Source organism: Erpetoichthys calabaricus, chromosome 9 (assembly GCF_900747795.2).
Source record: "Erpetoichthys calabaricus chromosome 9, fErpCal1.3, whole genome shotgun sequence".
In the NCBI taxonomy this organism is placed as follows: domain Eukaryota; kingdom Metazoa; phylum Chordata; class Cladistia; order Polypteriformes; family Polypteridae; genus Erpetoichthys; species Erpetoichthys calabaricus.
In genome coordinates, this window is record NC_041402.2 from 52,320,872 (window position 1) to 52,343,249 (window position 22,378).

General features: G+C 35.5%; 1 protein-coding gene across 1 annotated transcript in view; it reads left to right on the forward strand.

Annotated features, from left to right (window-relative positions):
* Nucleotides 1-22,378, forward strand: part of cdh11 (cadherin 11, type 2, OB-cadherin (osteoblast)) — a 133,281-nt gene that overhangs the window by 81,847 nt on the left and 29,056 nt on the right. Inside the window, exons 2-5 of the mRNA XM_028809637.2 lie at nucleotides 5,936-6,353; nucleotides 7,050-7,344; nucleotides 17,860-17,979; nucleotides 20,939-21,106. Of these exons, the coding sequence (XP_028665470.1) occupies nucleotides 6,123-6,353; nucleotides 7,050-7,344; nucleotides 17,860-17,979; nucleotides 20,939-21,106 (814 nt within the window). The 5' untranslated portion in view covers nucleotides 5,936-6,122. The remainder of the gene's footprint in view (nucleotides 1-5,935; nucleotides 6,354-7,049; nucleotides 7,345-17,859; nucleotides 17,980-20,938; nucleotides 21,107-22,378) is intronic.

Sequence of the window (22,378 nt, forward strand, 5' to 3'; positions counted from 1 at the left end):
TGGGCAGTTTAGAAAAAGGGAAGATGGATGGGTGTATGCTTTTAACATTCAAGAAAATCAGTCCTTAATTTTTGTGATTATTTTGTCATTGTAATTCTTAAGAGATGCAGACTCTGATTACTTAGAAGAATATAGTTGTAACAAGTGACTTAAATAACTGTATGGTAGTAAGTTTGTTTTTAAACTTGCAGATCACTTAGTGCAAATGCAGCATTACAGCAGGTGAGTAGGCTGGTGAAGATAAAAATAAAAGCGAATGGTCACCAACTCTCCACAAGACAAACAACAAGAGCAAAACTAATGACTTCCTCACATGCCTACAGAAAAGCTATTCTGCTTTTTTCACTATATCAAACACAGTATGTGAACATTAAAAAAGAGAAACAATTCTACAATCAAATGTGCATGTAACAGTGAACGATTACCCACACTATACCAGCCATACTGTGTTACTTGTATATTTGTAGCTACTCAGTTTCATATATTTAGAGAATACTCAGCAGGAGACTGCCCCCAGCATTCTTTTAATCAGTTTATTCTTTCTTTTTCTTAAATGGTTTAATCCAATATACTCTCAAAGGGAACCAGAACCTATCATTTCAGCACTGGCCATATGTGCACTGATGACACTTGGTCAGTACACCATTCCATCACATAAATTATTCATGTGCAAAGCCACACTCATTCATACATTTCCAAACAGAAGTCACCATTTAATAAGACTATCACATGTTTTCTGATGATAACGGAAATTGGAGTAGTTGGGAATACCCACCCAGACAATGGGCAATCTTGCAAACTTCTGGTTGTGGCAATTAATTACTAGATTCAGTTTTATGTGGTCAACTGATACTGCCCTCCAAAATTAGTCAGATGCTATCAGTTTGGTATGTTTTTGCCAGCACCAGTATCAAATTTGGCTGCTCATTTTAAATCTTTATTTTATACGGCAACAATATTAATATCAATGTTCTATTCCCATAACATACACAGCAGAATTAGTAAAGGGCCTAATCCACAAGCATCTGAAAAAGAACAAATACATATATCAAGTCTCCTCAATCATGTTCATCGAGGGAGTATCCGTCCAGTTGTCCATTTTGTTGCCCATTTACCGAGTCATAGGGAAGTGCGGTTTACCCATGCAGTACTGAGGACAAGGCAAGAACCAGCCCTGGCAGACATGCCATAAGAAATCAACATGTGAAAGCTGGAAATTCCATGGCTAAAAATATAAAGACTTGGAAACACAATGTTTTAAGCTGTCTACAGGTGAGGTACATTTTGATGGCTCTATTTTATTATATCCCTTATCTCATACAGTCAACACCACAGGCAGTTTAAACAACATGCTTAGTGTCACACAGTCAATAGCGAGGTATGCAGCACCTTATTCATGCCTTACAATCATTAATAACTTTGTATATTGCTCACAAAGTCTACTATATACTTGAAGTATATAATAACTCTGTATTGTGTGGAAAAAGGTGTAAATTAATAATTGCATTTAACTCATGCTTAGCATTATCTATCTGGATATCTTGATATATTGTTCCCATTTCAAAACTAACTTGTACATTAGAGCTCATAAACAAACTGAGCTGAGGAATTCTGCAAAATTAATCTTTTAGTTTGTCTTTAATGTATTTTATGTTGGTACGCCTGGCTTAGGCTTTGGGAACAAGTTATTATTGATGATAAGATTAAAACATACATCAAGCCTCTTGGGAGGTAGTGTAAAAATCTGTTACTGCAATTAGTGATAATTCCATCACATCAAGGTCAGGTAGCTCTGACTCTTTGCTCAGACTCCACATTTACTTTATGTTTGCATAAGAACATTAATTAGGCTTAAGTGGTGATTACAGAATGAGTTTCATTATAAATTAACTAAAGTTTTAAAAATCTAAAAGATAAATAGGAATTGATCATGTTGAATTCTACAATGAAATGTTCATTAAACTTTAATAACTTGAGTAGTGTTCATTCTTGTTTGTCAAAAACAGAATGCATCAAAGTGATAAACTTAAATTTCAAAGAAAACAATTCATATTAATATGTACATTATAATGTTCCTAAGTACCATTTCTATTTTTTTTCAATGCACATCAACCATCACAGAATTTTCCATCTTTATCCCACTCTACTTCAACTACCTACCAGCAATCCATTTTCTAAACCTCCTTTTTTCTAGTTTCAAATTATTTTTAACTTAGAGCTTTTATCTGATGATAATTCTTCAGAGAATATATAGGTACAGAGTCACTCATATTAGCCAATTTAGATTTGTCCAACAACCTTTGTACTTCTACTATGGGATAATCTGAATTCCTGGAGAAAGCCACATTAATATTAATAGAAATACAAACTCCTTCCATGAGGCATCCAAGCCTGCATAATGATTTGAAGCAATAAACCTACCCAGAGTGCTACATGTTTCTACATTAAAAAGAAAGACGCCTCACGCCTGGACAAACTGGTGAGGAAGGCAGGCTCTATTGTTGGCATGGAGCTGGACAGTTTGACATCTTTGGCAGAGCGACGGGCGCTAAGCAGGCTCCTATCAATTATGGAGAATCCACTGCGTCCACTAAACAGTGTCATCTCCAGACAGAGGAGCAGCTTCAGTGACAGACTGCTGTCACTGTCCTGCTCCACTGACAGACTGAGAAGATCGTTCCTCCCCCAAACTATGCGACTCTTCAATTCCACCCGGGGGGGTAAACGTTAACATTATACAAAGTTACTGTCTGTTTTTACCTGCATTATTATCAATCTTTAATATTGTTTTTTGTATCAGTATGCTGCTGCTGGAGTATGTGAATTTCCCCTTGGGATTAATAAAGTATTCTATCTATCTATCTATCTATCTATCTATCTATCTATCTATCTATCTATCTATCTATCTATCTATCTATCTATCTATCTATCTATCTATCTATCTATCTATCTATCTATCTATCTATCTATCTATCTATCTATCTATCTATCTATCTATGTTAGCTGTTAATCAGTTAATGTTGAATCTGTTTCAAAGTAAAAATAAACTCTTTAAAAAGGAAGGCATTTTAGTATTATCATACAGTACTTTCCTATATATTTTTACATCCTTAGAATAGTTTCTCACATAGACATGCAGACAAGATTTCTATTTTATAAAACCCTCTAATGCGTCTCACATATTCAGTATAGTAGATTTATTTACTGTATATCTGTTGTCATGCCTAATAATGTATTTCTACCAGAATGTTTTGGATAAGACTTTTTGGCGACATAACCATCTCCAAAAGTAATTAAGCTTATAACAAGCTTCACATAGACTGTAACTGTTAAGTAAATCTTTTTTATTTACATGTTACATGTAAAACAACTACACACCACAGTCTAAAAACATGGCAATAACCTTACAGCCTACTAATGCACTCTGAACAGAATGCATTATCCATTTTTTCTAAGTACAGCAGAGCTGTACAAGTTTCTTTTAAGTGAAACCCATTTGAAGCAAAAGCAGTCTACTTTTCTGCTTGCTTCTGTCTTGTGGTCTTCCATTAATGGGTTTGCTATCCCATCAGTTCTTGCTCCTCTTCTTTCATAGGGAAGCTTTACTGTAGGTCTTGAACCAGTGAATAGTGGAAACATAAAACAAATTGTTACTTATGCCTCTCTAATTTGATCAACTTGTAACTTGTAAACATAGTAGAAAAATGGGTCACTGTGATCAGTAAGCCTGAGCCCTTTTAATGTAATTATGTTTGGCATACAGACATACTTTTCAGAAACAAACAGTATTCATGTGCATAAATAAGACTTACTAAAAGCTGAAGAATTTTTCCAGGCAAATGTAATAATCTGAGGACTGTTAAAAGGGACCTTTGGACGCACTTATGTCACATAGTAGCACTATAGTGTATATGCATTTATAAAATCTGAATTCAAAATTATGAAATATGAAGTATTTTCTTTCCTCCTGTTAGAACTGATTCTCTTAGCATTTTTCTGTGTGTAACTACTGTACGTGAGAAACGCGTATAAGCAACACTAATTCAGCAATTAATTATATATACCAGCGTTTCTAAAACTATGGATTGTGACCCAATGGCTCATTTTGGGTCACATCATGTCTAAAATTGGGTCACACTGAGTTGGGAATAACAATGAGAAAGGGTGAGTTGGGAATAACAATGAGAAAAGGTCACAAACGGTTTGTGGAAAGACTTGTAATGGGTCGCCGCTTGCAAGGGGGGAGCAAACCCCCCATATAACAATTAGCAGCAATTCTCCAAGGGGTATCAAAGTGGAACAGGCTGTTTTGTGGAATGTGGAAAGCACAAGGAAAAATAACATTACTGAACATTGTCTTCATCCCAACTCTAAAGTTATTATTGAATTGGACAAATGAATGAGTTTTAAAAGATTTCAAAAAAGGAATGTATTCACTTGCTGAGAATAGGTGAACAAAAATGTTACCTATTGCATTTGCAAACCACTTACCAAAATACATAACGGTTAAGATGATTAGAGCTTTGTTGAGCTGAAACAACTTATTTAAGTAGAATTTCCAGTTACCAAGTAAGCACTCTTAAGTATGAACTCTGGTCCTCTCTTTTTATAAAGGTTCACTCAATCAATTGGTCCTCACTTGTCCCAAAATCGCAGCTTCTGTGCTGTAATCTTCTGCCACCCAGAACATATTTTACGATCAATTTACTTTTTTCTTGCAATGATGCTTTTGTTTGCTGCAATAGAATTTTTAATGTAAGTTGTGTTTCATATAGGTAGGATTTGCAATGTGAAATCGCAACCAAACTACTATTTATTTGATTATTGTATATGTGTATTTGCATTTGCATGTGACACTGTTCTGGGTTAATCCCTCTTTTGTATTCAGTGGTCCTAGGAAAACCCCCAGCTCACTGCAGTCCTCAACTGAATCAAACAGATTCAGAAAAATGACAGATGTGCATTTCTGCATTTATAAATTATTAGCCAAAGGATATGGTCTTGCATGTGCATTAATAAATAAATTTGGAAATTTCAGCATGGCTAAACACAACCCACTTTTAAACAAAAGGACAGACTATTATACAAATGCTATAATGAAATTCTTATCTTAATTATTTGAGAAGACAATGTGATAGGTACCTGTGGTGTTTAAGACTGTGCTTTGGTCAATGCAATCTTTCTGTGTGCTGAAGGCATCCTCCCATTATCCCCAGCATGCTCCTGGTGCCTGATGGGAACTGTAGTCTCCACGTCTGTACTGGCTTTTTGGTTATTCTCCTCACATCCCTCTCCCTCATATGGTCTATATTTTAAGTTGGACTAATAGCAACACACATGCAAAAGTTGATAAAAATCATTTCTTCTCTTTTTATGTGATGGGTGAACAAACAGATAAACCAAAAGACATCCAAACAGCTTACGGTTTTATTTGCATAAATATTAGGTGGTTAACAATTCTGCCCTATCCTTTTAGCTCTGCCATTGCCGCTGTGTGTGGAGTTTGCACATTGTTCCCTGCTATTCTTCAGATACACTCCTTTCCTTCTCAAAGGCTGTGCACATTTGACACCTCTAATTTGACGTCTCTAATTTGGCGTCTCTAAATTGTGAGTGAGTGTGGGTGTGTATAATTAATTTTTTCTTTACATTTTTACTGCTTTGAACTTACTGCTGGAGAATCTCTGACACCCCATATTCAGCAATATGAACAATCCTGTCCAGAAAAGTTGTATTCTATTTTCCAGTGTTTGAAAATCAAACCAAAACTTGCACACCGTTCTTGAAATACTACTTTTTTCTAACAAAAACAATTTCTTACAGCATGTTTAAGTAAGAGTAACATTTCATAAACATTATCAATGTTTCAATGTATGCTTTATATGGCATATTTAATGCATACTGCCTAAGTGCATGTCATTTTTTTTCATTTCAGAACTATAACTGAGCAAAGTGCTGAAATAAACCACAAGAGTGAAAGCAGCAATGAGTGATACAGTTACCTATCAAATGCAAGAATAAGGTGGATACTGACTTTCATGTGACAGGGACAGTGAAGGCTCCTATCAGCGTGACTGCAGAGCTGTGTTTACTTGGTACACTCACAAAGAGCAAACAGAAAGATGTCGGAAGTTTTGACTTTGCAGATCTTTTTGTTGTGCCTGAGTATGGTGCTCTGCAGCCATGCCTCTTCTACTCTGAAGCACGGTCATCGTCGATGGCCTTCACTTCATGGACACCATGAGAAAGGCAAAGAAGGTCAAGTCCTCCACCGCTCCAAAAGAGGCTGGGTCTGGAACCAATTTTTTGTCATTGAAGAATACACAGGGCCTGATCCAGTGCTGGTTGGCAGGGTAAGACAAATCAGTGTATTTCATTAGAATCTTCATGATTGTTTGAGCATGTCATTTTATGTTTACTTCAGGAAAATGTGCGATTTTTATCAAATTGTAAATGTACTTTAAAACTTTTACAAATGAAGATGTAGATTTAGACTAAATAGTGTATGGCACAATTTTAATTTTGTATTTTTCTTGTGTGTATATCATACATTTTGTACATTTACACAAGTAGATTTGTGTTAAATAGTGTACAGTAGATTTTCAGTTTATAGCAGAAATGCAACTTACCAGCTAAAGAATATTAATGTAAGATCCTAGTGGATGAGATACTGAGGCACATTGCTGCTATTCCTGTGAACTGGGAAGTTTGAATGGTTTTCCATTCTTACATGCTCGTTGTTGCCAGGTTACTGAATGCCACCGGGTTGCTTCCTACAGTTCTTCCACCTGAACAGTAGTATGCCAACTTTTATTTAAGTCTGAAGCTTTTACTGTTTTAGAAAGCAAGAGAACAAACTAAATTTATATACCAAATAGCATTTCACAGTTATGCATTGTGAAACATTTTTATTTTTTGACTGATTGTGCCACTGGGGACTACTTAGATATTTTCTTAACACTCCTGCTAGCAAACTAATATTCTTTCAGACTTTGTCAACTACCTGTTACCTGTTTTCCTAACATTAGCTGTGTTATTTCTTCCACAAGCTCCATTCAGATGTTGATTCTGGAGATGGAAAAATAAGATATATTCTCTCAGGGGAAGGAGCAGGTTCCATTTTTGTCATTGATGACAAGACAGGAAATATTCATGCAAAAAAGACCCTAGACCGTGAGGAACGAGCTCAGTACACCCTGATGGCACAAGCTGTGGATCGTGAGACCAACAAGCCATTAGAACCACCATCAGAGTTCATTGTCAAAGTGCAAGACATCAACGACAACCCACCTGAGTTCCTACATGGCCCTTATCATGCTATGGTTCCTGAAATGTCCAATGTTGGTATGTATTTAAGAACATTATTAAGTTTCTAAGTAAATAAGCAAAAATGCAAGCACTAATTTGCGTTGCCTGCAGCTTTTCTTTGTGTTCACTTGGATTATCTCTGTGCTATCCAGTTTCCTTCCACATCCAGAAAAATGCTATCATCTTTATTAGCACCATAGGACTGCGCCAGCAAGGGTATCTCCAGTTGTTTTATGTAAAGGCATCTCAATTAAGCTTTGGTCCTGCTGTGCACCACTTGTTGCTCTGTTTAGCTTCTGGCTGACAGTACTCCTAAACCAGACTGAATGAGTCAAAATAATATCATAGGTAAAACACAAGGTTGTAATATCTTATTCTCTTCTGTAATATGATTCCTGGGTTTTTCACAAGACATATAAGAGCTGCACCATTCTCCCAGTAATGTGGCAGTTTTTATGTGCCATAGTATTTTATTTCACCAAAGTCAGTCACTAGTCTAGTCAAATCTGTTCTCCTGCAGCTTTTACTGTGTCCCGATGCACAGATCTCCTAGTCATATATCATCCTTAATGCAGCCTTGTCACAGTGTAACGATCTGTTACAGTGCGATTCTGCTAGCTGACAATGTAAATAATGCTTGTGGGGGTTCAGGGTAGGATTTCAGAACAGGACAATTTCAGCATATTTAAATTTTCTGATTGCTGTCAACAATGATGGTAAATATATGTGGCATAATCAGAAGTGGTAGGTTTTTTTCATGTTTATACAGACAACAAATAAAATCATTGATGCTCATAGAAAACTGCTTTAAAGAAAGTATTATAATTGTTTATTTTTCCTTTTGTTTTATTTACCTTTTCCATTTAACGTTAACTGTATTTAAACTTTTTAAATAACATCTAACAAGGGTGATGCAGTGCTTCACAGCTCCAGAAACTTGGGCTTTATTCCTGACTAGGTTACTACCTGTTTTTACACTGGACATTTTTCTGTTGGTTTTCATCAAACAGCCTACATCCTCATAGTTTAATTTCCATAATGGCCTAACATGTATGAGTGTCGGTGTGTGTCCCCTGCATTATTACCACCATTACCATCATGTCTATGTCTGGTTTCTGCTGTTAGGAAATTGTCTGTTACACTGTGATCCTTAGTTAGAAGCAGAAGATTTGTAAAATGGTGTGAAGTATATTTCTTACGTGTTAGATGAACGCATTGCATTATAATTAAAATAAGGCTTTTATAGATTAAATATTCCAGGCAAAAATACTTGTATAAGAAAAAATATTCTGACTATAGAATTTCCCTGACAAGTGTATTCAATTTAGTACTAGACAGTTTATGACTTTGTTTTACCATATTGTATATTAAATATAACAGAAAAAAAGTAATATGCATAAAGGAAACAAGCACTCATTGACTCCAAATGACAAACCAGTATATAAAATATCCAGAACAGGTAAAGTGCATTAGTATTATATATATGCACAATTGCACAATGCATCTTTGTAATCCATTTTTGTTTGGAATGTGTTTCCAATGTTTTACAGTTGCATGAATTTTGGAATGTAGATAGCAAGATAAAGAAAGACTTTGTCATGTAGTAAAAGAACTTCACCTGGCAAATCAAAACAATTGCTGCCAAAACTTAGTAAAACTTTTTTTGCTATACTGTACAGATACATGAACTTCTGGATGTTTATGACCTCATGCCACAATTACACAAATAAAAGAAAGAATGATGCCTTTTATTGTAATGAACAACGACTGTATATGTTCTTGCATACTGTAAGCTTGTTGAAATTTATATGATGACCTTAACGTTTACATTTTTAGCAGCTTAACATAACATTATCATAAAAAATTAAAACAACATTCAATTAAGATAATTTTATGATGCTTCTAAATTTGAGATGTGGTTATTAAAATGATGAACAGAGCAAGATTCAGAGATTTTGATTTACTTACCTGAGTAACATTCCTTTCTTTTAGTATCAAGGTGTAAGACTGTAATGTATGGCAGTACAGAGGGGTATAGATTAAATGTACAAAAAAAAACAAATCGGGTTTTCCTTTATATGTGTGATAAAAGTCTACTTTACAAAGTAAACAATCAGAATTCATAATTCATATTGAGCAGTTTTAGAAACCTAAATTTAAAATATAATTATTACAAAGGGCACCTATTACACACACTGTTCCTAAGCTCCAAATACAGCTTGCCAGTTAGAACCAAGGTGGAGTGTGATGCCTTCATTTACAAATACCATTTCACTATATCTCCAATAGTTTTTAGCAGTTTCAGGTGCTATGCAGTGTTTTTATTTGATCCACTGTGTTGATGAATGACAGGTATAATGTGCAGCCTCAGAGTTTTTTGAGGCAGACTGCAGAAGAGCGGAACGAAATAGGAGAAGAAATATAACCAGTAAAGTAGCAAAGAGTTAAAGCTAAAAATCAAGCCAATCTTTGGTCGACATTAATACATGAAACAAATTTCAGAGTCAATAAACATTAAGCTTATATTTGTTGCCAGAAATTCAAACTAAGCATGTGCAAGAAAATGCATATACAGTAGACCCCCGCAAAGTCACGGTTCAGAGTTCGCGGCCTCAGTCATTCGTGGATTTTTCCTTAGAACCTATCTAATAATTGTTAGCAGAAACCGCAAACATCCTCCACAATTTTTTTGCCTTTTTTTGTGGCAATAAAGTACTGTACAGAGAACAGGAAGCAACTGTAGAGGAAATGCGGCTTGGGATGGTGGAAGTTGCCAATAGAATTTGAAACTGCAACTCCCAGCAGTCCCTGCAGTGGCTCTGATTGGTCTTCTGCTGAGGGTGCTGGGGTCAAAGGATGTCAGACGGCTTTTAAAAAGGGGGCCGGTGACCAAAAGCAAAAAAAAAAAAAGTTTTTGTAATTTGTGTTTCAAGTTCCTGTCTCTCTGCCTGCCTTCTGTTGGGTTACCTGTAATTATTCGTTTTGTCCTGGATCGTCTCGTGTTTAGTGTCTGCATTATCTGCCGTCAGCCTGTGCACATGAGGACTTTAAATGGATTCATGGCCATCCTGCAAAGAAAGAAGCACTCCTGAACCCGTCTTCACCATTTCAGGAACTAGCATTAGGACTATGTTTACATTCCCATTCAACGTGCGGATCTCTGGACTGTCTATTTTCATCATTACATTTCATCCATTGCTGTTTTTCATGAACGTTTTTCATGATTTACTGTGTTTTGTTGGTGCTTTGTTGTATTTAATGTGTAATCGCTGTAAGGAGAACAGGGGTGGTATCGTTGTTTTCATTTATTTCATTTGTTTTCATTACATTCTTTATTTGCTTTTTGATTACCAGATTGCTTTGTTTTTGTCTCTGTGAGTGCCTGCGGGTCGGGTCAAGGCTGGGTGCGTCCCTGGAATCTCCACCATTAAAATAAATAAATTGCCGTCTTCTCGACGGTATGAATGTTAGCGGCACCAGACCGCTACAGCGTTATTCGTTTCTTTTTGCTGCTGATTGACTGTGATGCATCTCCAGCTGAGTGTTCTTGTGTTTTCCATTTTGTTCCTCTTAACCCTTAAACTGCCACAACCAGCTATAGTCATTTCCCAGTGCCATTTGCGAGCATGCAGGAGCTGATCAGTCAGTGCTGTACATTCATTGAGCAGTCAGCTCATGACCACTGCCAGCCCCTTGTGAGCAGGGGGGCTGAACGCACCCCTAGAAGACATGGATGCTCCTCAAAAAAACCCTCTTAAAAATGCCAATTGACTACTTTCACATTGCTCCCTTACTTGCTGGGCTTACTTGCAGCTGCTCTGTCGCGTGATACGCTTGGCGCGCGACGCTACGCATACTTAAAAGCCTGAACAGCACTTGTCCTTTTTGACTGATTGCTTTGTTTCTCTCTCCTCCCCCAGATATCCTCTGCTCTTGTTGGAGGTCCCGCTCCCGTTGTGCTCCCCTATGATGTTTGTCTATTCTTTAATCGAGAACTAACTACATAATGAGCTTGTTTTACTTCCTAAAAGAGACATGTTTGTTTGAAGTGTCTGAATAAAGTTCCTGTCTCTACAATCTCCTGTGTTTGTGTGAAATTCTGTGACCCAAGTGTGACACACTGCTGCCTGACTGTCTCTGGGATTGAGACAGCGTCAGCGTTTACCTCTGTGTGTTTGCATGCTGCCAGTTCAAGAGCAGTTGGCTCTGTGATTTACTTAATTTCATCCATGGCGTCAGTTGCATCTTGTACATGTTGTTCCAGTAGTTTTTTAAAATAATTTTTACAGTTCATTAGCAGTGTGTAAAATGATCAGTGTTGCAGTAATTGTGATGCTCTTTGCATGAAAAAAAATGTGTTCTATAAAAATTTCACTTTTTCTTTGTGAATTGTGACATTTCTGCAGCAAAAAAAGTATTTGGCGTCCGGGGATGCATTAACCCCCAAGTATGTGGCAGTTTAAGGGTTAAAGCCCCAAGATGCCACCGAAACATCCTGCACCTTCTAAGGCTTCTGGCAATGACAACGCGCTTGCATGAATTACAGTACATATAGCGGTAACATCGGTTTTTTACATTCTAGCACTGCGGGAGACATAGCAGTACAGTATACAGGTTTACTTTTACATTCTTTTTTTTAGGCGATGTATTAAGCTGAGTTTGAAATTAAATTAAAGTGTTTTGGGGGCATATTTAGGGTTTAAACTATAAAAATATGCATTTTTTTAACCACATCCAAAATTCACGTTTTTCACAGTTTGCGGCTGCTCTAGGAACGTAGCCCCCGCAAATTTTGGGGGTGTACTTTATTGCTACAATTATAGTCAATCTATGAAGTAACATGGAACATTTACTATCATTTAAAAATTATTAACCAAAATCTGTTTGTTGAGGCCACCCCTTTTGATGTTGGCTAGATGAAAAAATTTAGCATGTTTATTCACTAATAGTTGTATCAACATATCATGGCGTTTAGACCTTTTTCTCAAGTCGTTAACAGTGTTAGGATAAGCTGGTGGTTGACTTTAAGAAACTGCTGACATTCAGGCCATCATAAATATCCACTATTGAGTGAGATGACTACATCCAATGACCACAACTGCAAATCAACATAACAGCCAGCTAAATGTGAGACGTATGTGCTATAGAACTCACACTAGCCTCTGAACAATCCAAAGCTGGTAAAGTTACTAAGTCCCACATAGAGGAGTAGCAACCATGAATAAAGACCCCAGAGTGCATCCACTAGTCCTTGCAGCACTAGTCAAAAACAATACTGACACTTTGACACTTTTTTTTTTTTACAATATGTTTGGATGTGCTACCCTTTTGAGAAGGAGTTTTTTGTTTCACCTACCTTTTCTGGACTGCAAACAAGGTTGGGAAGGATCCATTTAAGAAAGTCTGAATGACTGGAAAGAAACTGAGCACTAGACTTGTCAAACCATGCTACCTCACAGGCTCATCTCTGCCTCTGCCTGTGTAAATGGGAAAACTTTAGAGCATCTATTGTAGCAAAACTATCAGACAGAAACTTTTACAAAAAATCATGTCTGTGCAAAGTGATGATATAGTGATTCTAATGTGTCATCTTGGGTTGCCATTCCATGGGCACTGGGACAGAAATATTCAAACATGAAGTAAGCAGCTGCTTTTCTAAGCATGACACAGAATTTTAAATTATGCTGTCCGTGTATTCCGATACTACCAACAAAGATTTTCTGAATGAAGTGATATGCACAGCTAATTGCAGAAAAAGTTCAGGACATTGGATTTTTTACATTAATCACAGATGAGGCCAAGTCATCCAAAACCCAGCAGTTAAAAGTTTACCCAGGTACATGGACAAACTTGAGAATCAAAGAATATTTTTTGTGTTTTATCTATAGTTCTGACACCCACAATCCTGCTAGGTTTGTAAATGCAGTTAATAAGTGACTGGAAATCCAAGGACCTAAGAACTTGCCAATTGTTGCCCAGAATTACAATGCCACCTCTGTAATGTCTGGGCATATTTCAGGGGTGCAGTCTCCCAGAAAGTAGGCCCATCCATACTCAGTGTACATATACTGCATGGCACACAAATTTGAGCAGGTGCTTGTTAAACACTTACAATCAACCATATTGTTAAAGCATTCTTAAATGTACTTGACAAGCTGTATTTAGTTTTTAGTTTTTGTGTCAAACCATCATAAGGTTATTGAATTAAAGAAGGTTGCTTGTCAAATTCTGGCCAGACTACTTCAGGTCCAGAGAAATAAATGAAAGTTGCACTCAAAAAGTGACAGAAAACCCGATTAAATCCGAGAATTTGTCAATGAAGTTTCAGCCATACATCTGTTTCCCTTTACTGGATATCCTTATTTCCAAACTGGATTAGTGATTCACTGGAAAAGTGGTAGAACTTACATGGGTATGTGCTGCAGTGTTTAGATATGGATAATAAGGAATTGTACCTCTGGTACAGAAGTACGCTGAGCCTGTGACGCCTGCTTGTTCAAGCAGAAATAATACTTTGTTAAGGCCACAGCCAAAACCGTTTCACTTAAATAATTACAAAATGTGGTGAAGGATACCTTTCCAAATCTGTAAACCCCATTGACTCTACCAATCAGATTAGTTTCATCAAAAAAACGTTTTACAGCAATGAGAAGGATTTGGACCTGGCTGTGGTCAACTATGAGCCAAGCAAGGTTTTTATTTCTCGCAGTACTTCACATTGAAGCAAAGCTGTCACTCAATAGGATAGCAGACAATTACATGGCAAGTCGAAAGAAAAGATGTTTATTTCTAAACTACGTAGGACATTTGTGAATTAATGTAACAAGCTGTGCATTATTTTTGTCATTGTGTGCATGTGTGTCTAACCATTATTCACACATAGGCCTACATTAATAAAGTATCTATCTATCTATCTATCTATCTATCTATCTATCTATCTATCTATCTATCTATCTATCTATCTATCTATCTATCTATCTATCTATCTATCTATCTATCTATCTATCTATCAAATTTCACAGTTTTGTGCATGACACTGACAGCTTAAATGTCAAACTCTGTCTATGGTGACAAGGTAGTGCTGTTTGTAACTAAGAATTCTGTTTGTGCTATTTTTCTTTTGAAATACCTTTCAGAAAGTTGTAATTTTATAAGTAACATTCTTTTACTTCAGCCTATATTGCAAGTGTAAAGTTGGCATGTTATTCCTGTGTCTTTATGGCCTTGTCTGTGAATATACCGCTGTCATTTCAAACATGTGCATAGACGTCTTAGTAGAAATATAACATGTGTGGGTGTGTGCATGAATGTGTTATGTAGATAGATATGTAGATAGACTGGCATCCTATTAGGGGTTTGTTTCTGTATTGATATATTTTATAAGCTACTTGTTAAGATTTATTTATACTAACAAACAGGGCCTAAAATACCCCATAGTATTCAGGGGGTCTCATGAGTTTTCCAGTGTTGGCTGAAATCTTATTGTGTTAATTAGGTATGTACAATAAATTAGCTATGTAAATGATACCACTTAGATACTTGTGCAGTCAGTTATTTAGAATGTGAATATTTTAAAATATCTTTAAGTAGATAAGTCACCTCATGCATGGGTATGCAATCTGCAAACGGAAACCACACCACCTTGAATTTTTGACAGGCTTTCACATGCAGAACAGCAGGTTTTCATGACACGTGCATTTAGACACAAGCATTAAAATGTCTACTTCATACACTGCAGCTGAAACTGAAGACACAAGACTGACATTTCAAGAGTAAAGAAGGCCAAAATAAAACTCCCTAACAATATCCTGTTCCTGAATTTGTATTTGAGCATACTGTAGTGATCACCAAGATGGAATAACTGAATAATCGTACATCTAGATAACAGGCTTTAGATTGTTAGTAGTCTCCGCTGTATTTGTTCACAACAGTGGTTGTCATCTTTCTCAATTTGTCCAAAAAGGATATATAGCTTTTGTGATGAAAGACCTCAAATAAATATCTCACACATCAATCTCAACTCAAATTGGCTAAACTCTATTTTGAAATTATTTCAAATTATAAATAATATCATCAAGTGTAAGTCTCACTGAGTCAAAAGTTTTGGGAATGATTTGAGGAATAGTGCTGGAGGTACAATTACCACCAGCCCTTTTGGATTAACGCTAGGTAAAATAACATTATGCAATGAAACATTCATTGGGTATCTATCCTATACTATATTGCTAGCACTGTATTGTTTTACTCAACTGGAAAAATCCTAACACACAATCCATAACTCAGTGGGAAAGTGATAGCTTAGCTAATGCTAGGAAAAATAAAAGTTTCTCTACTAGGAACAGAACAAAGCTTCTTCAGAATTTGCCAAGCATTCATTCTGTTCTAAAATAAACACACTGGGACTCTGCTTGACCTTTTCAGTGCCTCAGTATATACAAGGAACTGCTTCATATTGGGTGCTTTGTTCATCTAGGTCTCCAAATTTGGTAGAAGAAGGGTTGGCAAATTTGCCTTAATTTCATTTAAAACATAAATGTCTGGAATATAGGTTTCATTATATTTTTGACTTGAATTGTCATTTTAATGTGATTTATCTCTATGAAACAGAACAGCCAACAAAAAATCAGTGTTGTGAAAAGTAACATGCTACATCGATTGATTAGGAAGATCCTAGATATATATGTTGTTAAATTAAAATTATAAAAACAGACATGATTGGCAGTACTTTGTTACATATCCAGCAAAATCAAAATCTTTTAAAAACTTTTTAATTTCTATAGAAACCTTAATCTTCATAACTGTAAATATTTAAGCCATGTTGAAATTGACTTTTTCACAATCGTTAGCACATACAGTAATTAGAAGCATTAGATAGATAGATAGATAGATAGATAGATAGATAGATAGATAGATAGATAGATAGATAGATAGATAGATAGATGAAATTCACAATTCACTTATTCCATGAAAAATAGATCACACAGTTACTAGTGTATAATGCAGAGTTATGAATGTTTCATTTTTGGAAATTCATCTGTAATAGTTTTCAAAGTGGCAAAGGTATTAGAAAAATGGCACAGACCATGGGGAAATTTGAAAATTTCCACATGCAATGGGAGCAGTAAACAGATGCCATTGCAAGCAGGGGGGCCTGTGTTATAGACACCTCTAGAAGCTGATAAGAAGGGTTGTCCTACAGATTTTGAAAGAAAGGCAAGTCAGGCTGCCTGGCCATTACTGAATAGTAATTTACCTTGTGTACAGGGTCACCAATTGTCACCTGAGGGTACACAACAGAGATTTTTGCACAGCTATCTCAAGTACGATTAATCCTGTTCTGGAAGAATAATTTCAATGGTTAACCATGCAATAAAGAGGAAGGCTGAATGATAAGAAACCAACAAAGTTTCAAGGCAAAGGGGAATCAACCCAACCCAGAGACCAAGTGAATAGTGCTTTGTTCATCGTTTTTATGCTGTAAAATATGTTTTTGTTTCCTACCTCATTTGCATGTAGTAACATCATTTACTTTTAAAACTTTGTAATTGTCTTGAAATGTTTCTATTTTGGAGAGATACTTGGGCAACACTGTCCTGTTACAAATGGTCATAAATCATAAGAAATACAGTTAAAAATAATCTTTTTTTAAAGTTACTTTCCTTAAAGTAATATTAAATTATTCGTGCCATACAAGACAAAGTAAATGCATTCAAATATTAAATGGAAGATAAAACTGTGATGTTCAGGAACTGCAATATTAGTAGATTTATTTGTTAAAAAAAGAAAGAAAAAACACTTTAGATGGCATTTAAGAATAACTTATCTGGTGGAAGTAGACTCAGGAGAAGTGTCTTCTTTTTCCAATATCATTGCATTTTGAAAACTCAAATCAAATGCTGAATATACAGTTGTGCAGTCAAAAACATTGTCTGTTGCTTTTCTTAGTGCATTTAGAAGCCACTGCTGACAAAACATGTAGAAAGTGATTTCTGGCCACTATTATCGCCCTGATGGCAAAAGCTGGATTGCAGCTGAGACCAAACTGCATCTCATTTTGTTTCTGTGACCTGGCTTATTTAAAAATAGGGCAACTGAAAATTAATGAATGTTTAATACACTAGTGCTGGGCAAATCATTTCCACTTTTTAATAAAACTATTACCTTGACTTGGAAATCAACAAAATTTGTGGGTATTCATGAGACAGATTTATAACTTTACTTGCGTGAGGCTGTGAATATTAATAACTACATATTACAGAAGGTCAAAATGGGTGACCCAAAGGTATGATATTTATTAGACAGTCTCTAAGTAATCTAATTTTGTCAAGCTGAAGGAAAAAGCATGGAACATAATCATTAATGTATCACACTATTTGTTGAACAAGATGGACTTCTGTTTCAGGTATGCTTACAGTACTATAAAATGCTCATAGACAGTCTTATTTATACTGCCCAATACTGAATAATGGCTCTAAGGCTACACTAACAAGTGCAAGAGTTGACTTGTTGTTTCTTTAGAAAATTACTAAGCTTTCTTTTCTTTTCTTGCAGGTACATCGGTCATGCAAGTGACAGCCTCTGATGCTGATGACCCCACTTACGGGAACAGTGCAAAGCTGGTATACAGTATTTTGGAAGGGCAGCCTTACTTCTCAGTAGAACCCCAAACAGGTATTTTTTTTCTAAAATGACTTGTTTTTAACTTTCTAAGAAATAATGAGAGATTTTATTATAAATATTATGTGTAATGAAATATTATAAATCCATATTAAATATATCGATGGATTAAGTCAAATGTGACACTCAGACTTGTTCCTTTTACAATTAAAATTACTTGTAAATCAATCTAAATATGAAATATGTTCTCAATGCTATGAAATTATAAATACGCATAATAATTAAATTTTAAATGTGCATAATGTGTTAAGCATTTCACAAATGTTAAGGTGTTTTGCTGTTTTTTTCCTTGTTTTAATGGTATTAAAAGTAGCTTGCATCTCTGGCAGAGATAACCTAATTGTGCATTGTTATTCCCTTCTTACTGAACAGTATTATTATTCTCTTCTGGCACCATAACAAATATAAAATAATCTACTACAGATCTTGTAGAAATTAAACTGTTTTAGCAAAAATAACCTTTTTGATCAATCTCTGCATCAAATCCAAGCTATCCTAACACTTTTAACATTTAAATGAAGTCCCCATGTGCCATCAAAAAACAAATCATTTATACACTGCACCATTATAGATGGAAAGTAGAATTCTTGGCACCTCCCTATATGGAGCACTTACCTACAGTTTCCTACACCATAAAATAATAATTTTAGGGTAGGGCAGGGTATATTTGTACTTCTTTAAGTGTTACAGAAGAATATCTGCATCGCTACAGATATATATATACTGTATATAGATATATGCAGTCGTAGAGCAGAACTTTTCTTCCATTCTTATCAGATAACTGTCATCCTAGTAAATATACACACTGTACATAATGGTTCTTTTTGTTAAAATAGATTATTAAACATTTATTTTAAATGTATTTAATATGCTTGAGCACAATGTGTTACAAAGGAGAATAAGCAGTTAAATGTCATTCTCCTGGCATTAAATCAGCAGTAACTAATGAGAGAAAAAATCCTGATAGGAGCAAAATACATTCCTGGAATTAGGCATTGAATTAGGCATTGAATTAGGCATTGAATTAGGCATTGACCCCAGATGGCTTGAGATTCAGGACCTTAATGTATGCCAGTTCTGCTGATTCACTGATTTGCATTTTGACCTGATGCCCTTCAACTCATTAGTTGGGTCACCAGAGTGGTCATGGTTAACATTATTTATTTTACTTTTATTTTAATTTGCATTATTTATTTACTATTTATTTTAATTTTTTTGGTGTACAATGTATTGTAAATTAAGGAAGTGTATCATTTTAAGAGTCTAATATTTGTAAAGAGTGATTGTTGTTTATCTGCCAATCCAGACTAAACAATAATAGTGGTGAAAGGTATCACAAGTAAATTAAAACTCTGAAATACAGTCGAGAACCTCATATTGTACAAGTACATTGGACTGTGGTTGAGTTTGTAATGAAAAACTACCTCACCAAATGTCAAAGGCTTGATTGATTGTGAGTTCTAATTTCTAAGTGTCACTCACTTTTATTACCCAAGAGGCAATCGTTTTCCGCTGTACTCAATAATGTCTACAGTCTGCGTCTGTTTTATTAAATCCTTTTATAGCAGAGCATCTGTTTAAGGCTCACATAAGGATTTATTCAACTTATTCCCATCTGTTCAATTTTTCTCTTTTTTCCTTTTTTGGTAGATTACTCTCATTGTGCTATTTTTTGTTGATGTTGGTGAAGTTTAAAGTTACAGTTGTTCCTTTCTGAGTGTAAAAATGTGTCAGCACTGTGGAGAATTACCAAAAAATGCTGGGAAGTGAGAATATTTTGTTAGAGAAAAGTGCTAAAATTAAGGTTTCACATTTTTGGTTGTTGTTCCACTAGATGACACTCTTTGCTCATTTTTCATGAAAACTGTTAATGAATTACAAAGAATACATTAATTGAAAGAAAAATGCTTGCTTTAGATATAGTGAGATGCGCAAAATTGTACTGCTTACATTAAACAACTTGATGAGTGAAACCAGTTTAGAAAAGTTCAGAAAATGGCTGTTTTTAATGCTATTAAATTTGGTGGCTGCTCAGAAGTTTATTTAAACTTCAATTTTAAAATAATCTTCCTTCTTTTAGTGTTTGTGCACGGTACACAGTTTACTTCAATGCTGAGTATAACCTTGCATTAATATTTAGGCAAATATTTTAGGTCACAAGCTAAAGTGAAATCCTGTAAAAGTCCTGATTTTTTGTTACTGCATTTCTTCTTATATCAGAATTGATAACATCAGTGTTTTCTGCTCAGAACTCATGAAGATGTAGCTTTTTTTTGTTTGTTTTGTTCAAGACCTAAGTAAAACTACCAGTGTGCAAAGCATGGTGCAGATCCATAATTAATAAAAATCAAGAACACACACGTACCACTTCTTATACAAGAAAAACAACAGATGCTGAACCTTTCTTTCATAGATTCTCACCTTTATCTTGGATATCAACTAAATCACTAAATTTATTTTAATTTATTCAGCATGAAAACATTATCTGGTAGCAAGCTTTCCTTTAGTCTATTTTACTGAAAGTGTCTGAAATATTTATAACTCTTGCACCAAACAAGTGCTTGAGTTTTTCAAACTAATCTCAATGTTTTTGTGAAATGGGCAAAGTAGTGTCTTACATTATTTTAAGTGTGCAAAAGAAGAAATTTTATTACATTTTTCCAAGACGTTTGTACAGTTTACAAATCATGCCTAAATATTCTGCAAAACATACAATGCAGATATAATGTGAGGATTTTGTTTTTTCAAGTAAGTTACAATGCTGAATATTGTATTAATATATGGACAACTCTTTATTGAGGCAACATACAGGTATCCACACAGGTAACAGTTTCATCATTGCTTACATGCAGATATAACTTATAAATATGACTTTAAACATTGTAAAATAAAATTTTTTTTGACATTTTTCAAAGTTCTTATCTAACATGTTCAAGTGTCTTTCCTCTTTTAGGTATTATCAGGACTGCTTTGCCTAACATGGACCGAGAAGCCAAGGAGGAATACAATGTTGTCATTCAAGCCAAGGACATGGGAGGCCACATGGGAGGATTATCTGGAACAACTAAAGTGACAATCAAACTAACTGATGTCAATGACAACCCTCCCAAATTTCCTCAGAGTGAGTCATACTGAATGTAATTCAGAAGAATAGCTTGTGAACAGTTTATGCAGATTAGCTATATAGGGTACAAAGCTTTGAGTGGTGAAAGCAGGCTCCTATCTTGTATTTTGGTAGTTTGCAGGAATGAGCCACTGATGCTTAGCACAAACATGGAAATCATGTCATCCTTTATACATTTTTAAATGATCTCATTCCAAGGAAGATTTTTTTGGCAGGGTTTCTGACTTTGTATTTGGCTGAGTGGTAAATGCAAAGGCTATTAAGGTGGCCAATGCAGCATCAGTAAAGAGCGAATTAGTCAATTTTGACACCTTTTTTAAATCTGAGTTGTGAAACATATCCTTCTGAATTGGACTTGTATCCTTTCCAGATTTTTGTTTCTTGCTTTGCACCCACTACTGCCAAGATAGGTTCTGACACCCCCCACCCCCATAACCTAAAATTCAATTAAGCAGATTTGAAAAAGACTGAGTAATCCCATGTGTGTGCCTGTGTATTTATTATACTCTACACGCTATCACAAGCAAACTGATTTTCTGTCCTATCAGTTGTTGATAATGGATAATACTTATTGCACGTCAGGAACTTTTAAATATGTAAAGTATCTCTTTCTTTTCAGTTAGATGATGATACCCTAAATCTACCCTGTCGATCTTCTAGCAGCAAAAAAGTAACATTCACATGGAACATTAGTTGTGAATGGAGGGGAAAAGTCACAGGCCCTTTGTGCATAGGTCAGACAAAAAGCAACGAAAGGCAGAAATGCCAAATAAATCAGTTAAATCATAGTAAGACATGTAAAGTGCGAAGTTATTGTGCTACTACAGATAGGCATTGTGATCCACCCACCATCACGCTTTGTGTGGAGATGTGCACATAGAATAACCTTATATTGTCACATCATGCTGTGGGATGGTATGGTGGTTAGCATTGCTGCCCCCACAACCCCATGGAACTAGGTTTGACTCCAAGTCTGTGAAGTTTTCAATCTTGCCCTATGTACATTTTTAAGATACTCTCCATCTTGACGCAACCCAAACTGATATTGGGTTAACTTAGGACTCTAAACTGTAGTTTCTCGAGTGTGGTTACAGGTATGCATGGCAGTGGATTGCCCTCCCTCCCTGTTTGTTAAAGGATTGATGTGGGCTGTTTTTTTTAATTGAAAGTCTCCATCGATTAAACCACACAGATGGTATAATTCACACTTTTATAATGAAAAAGAGGACTGATGTTATCATAGTTTAGAACAGCCCAAAAAAAAACTTA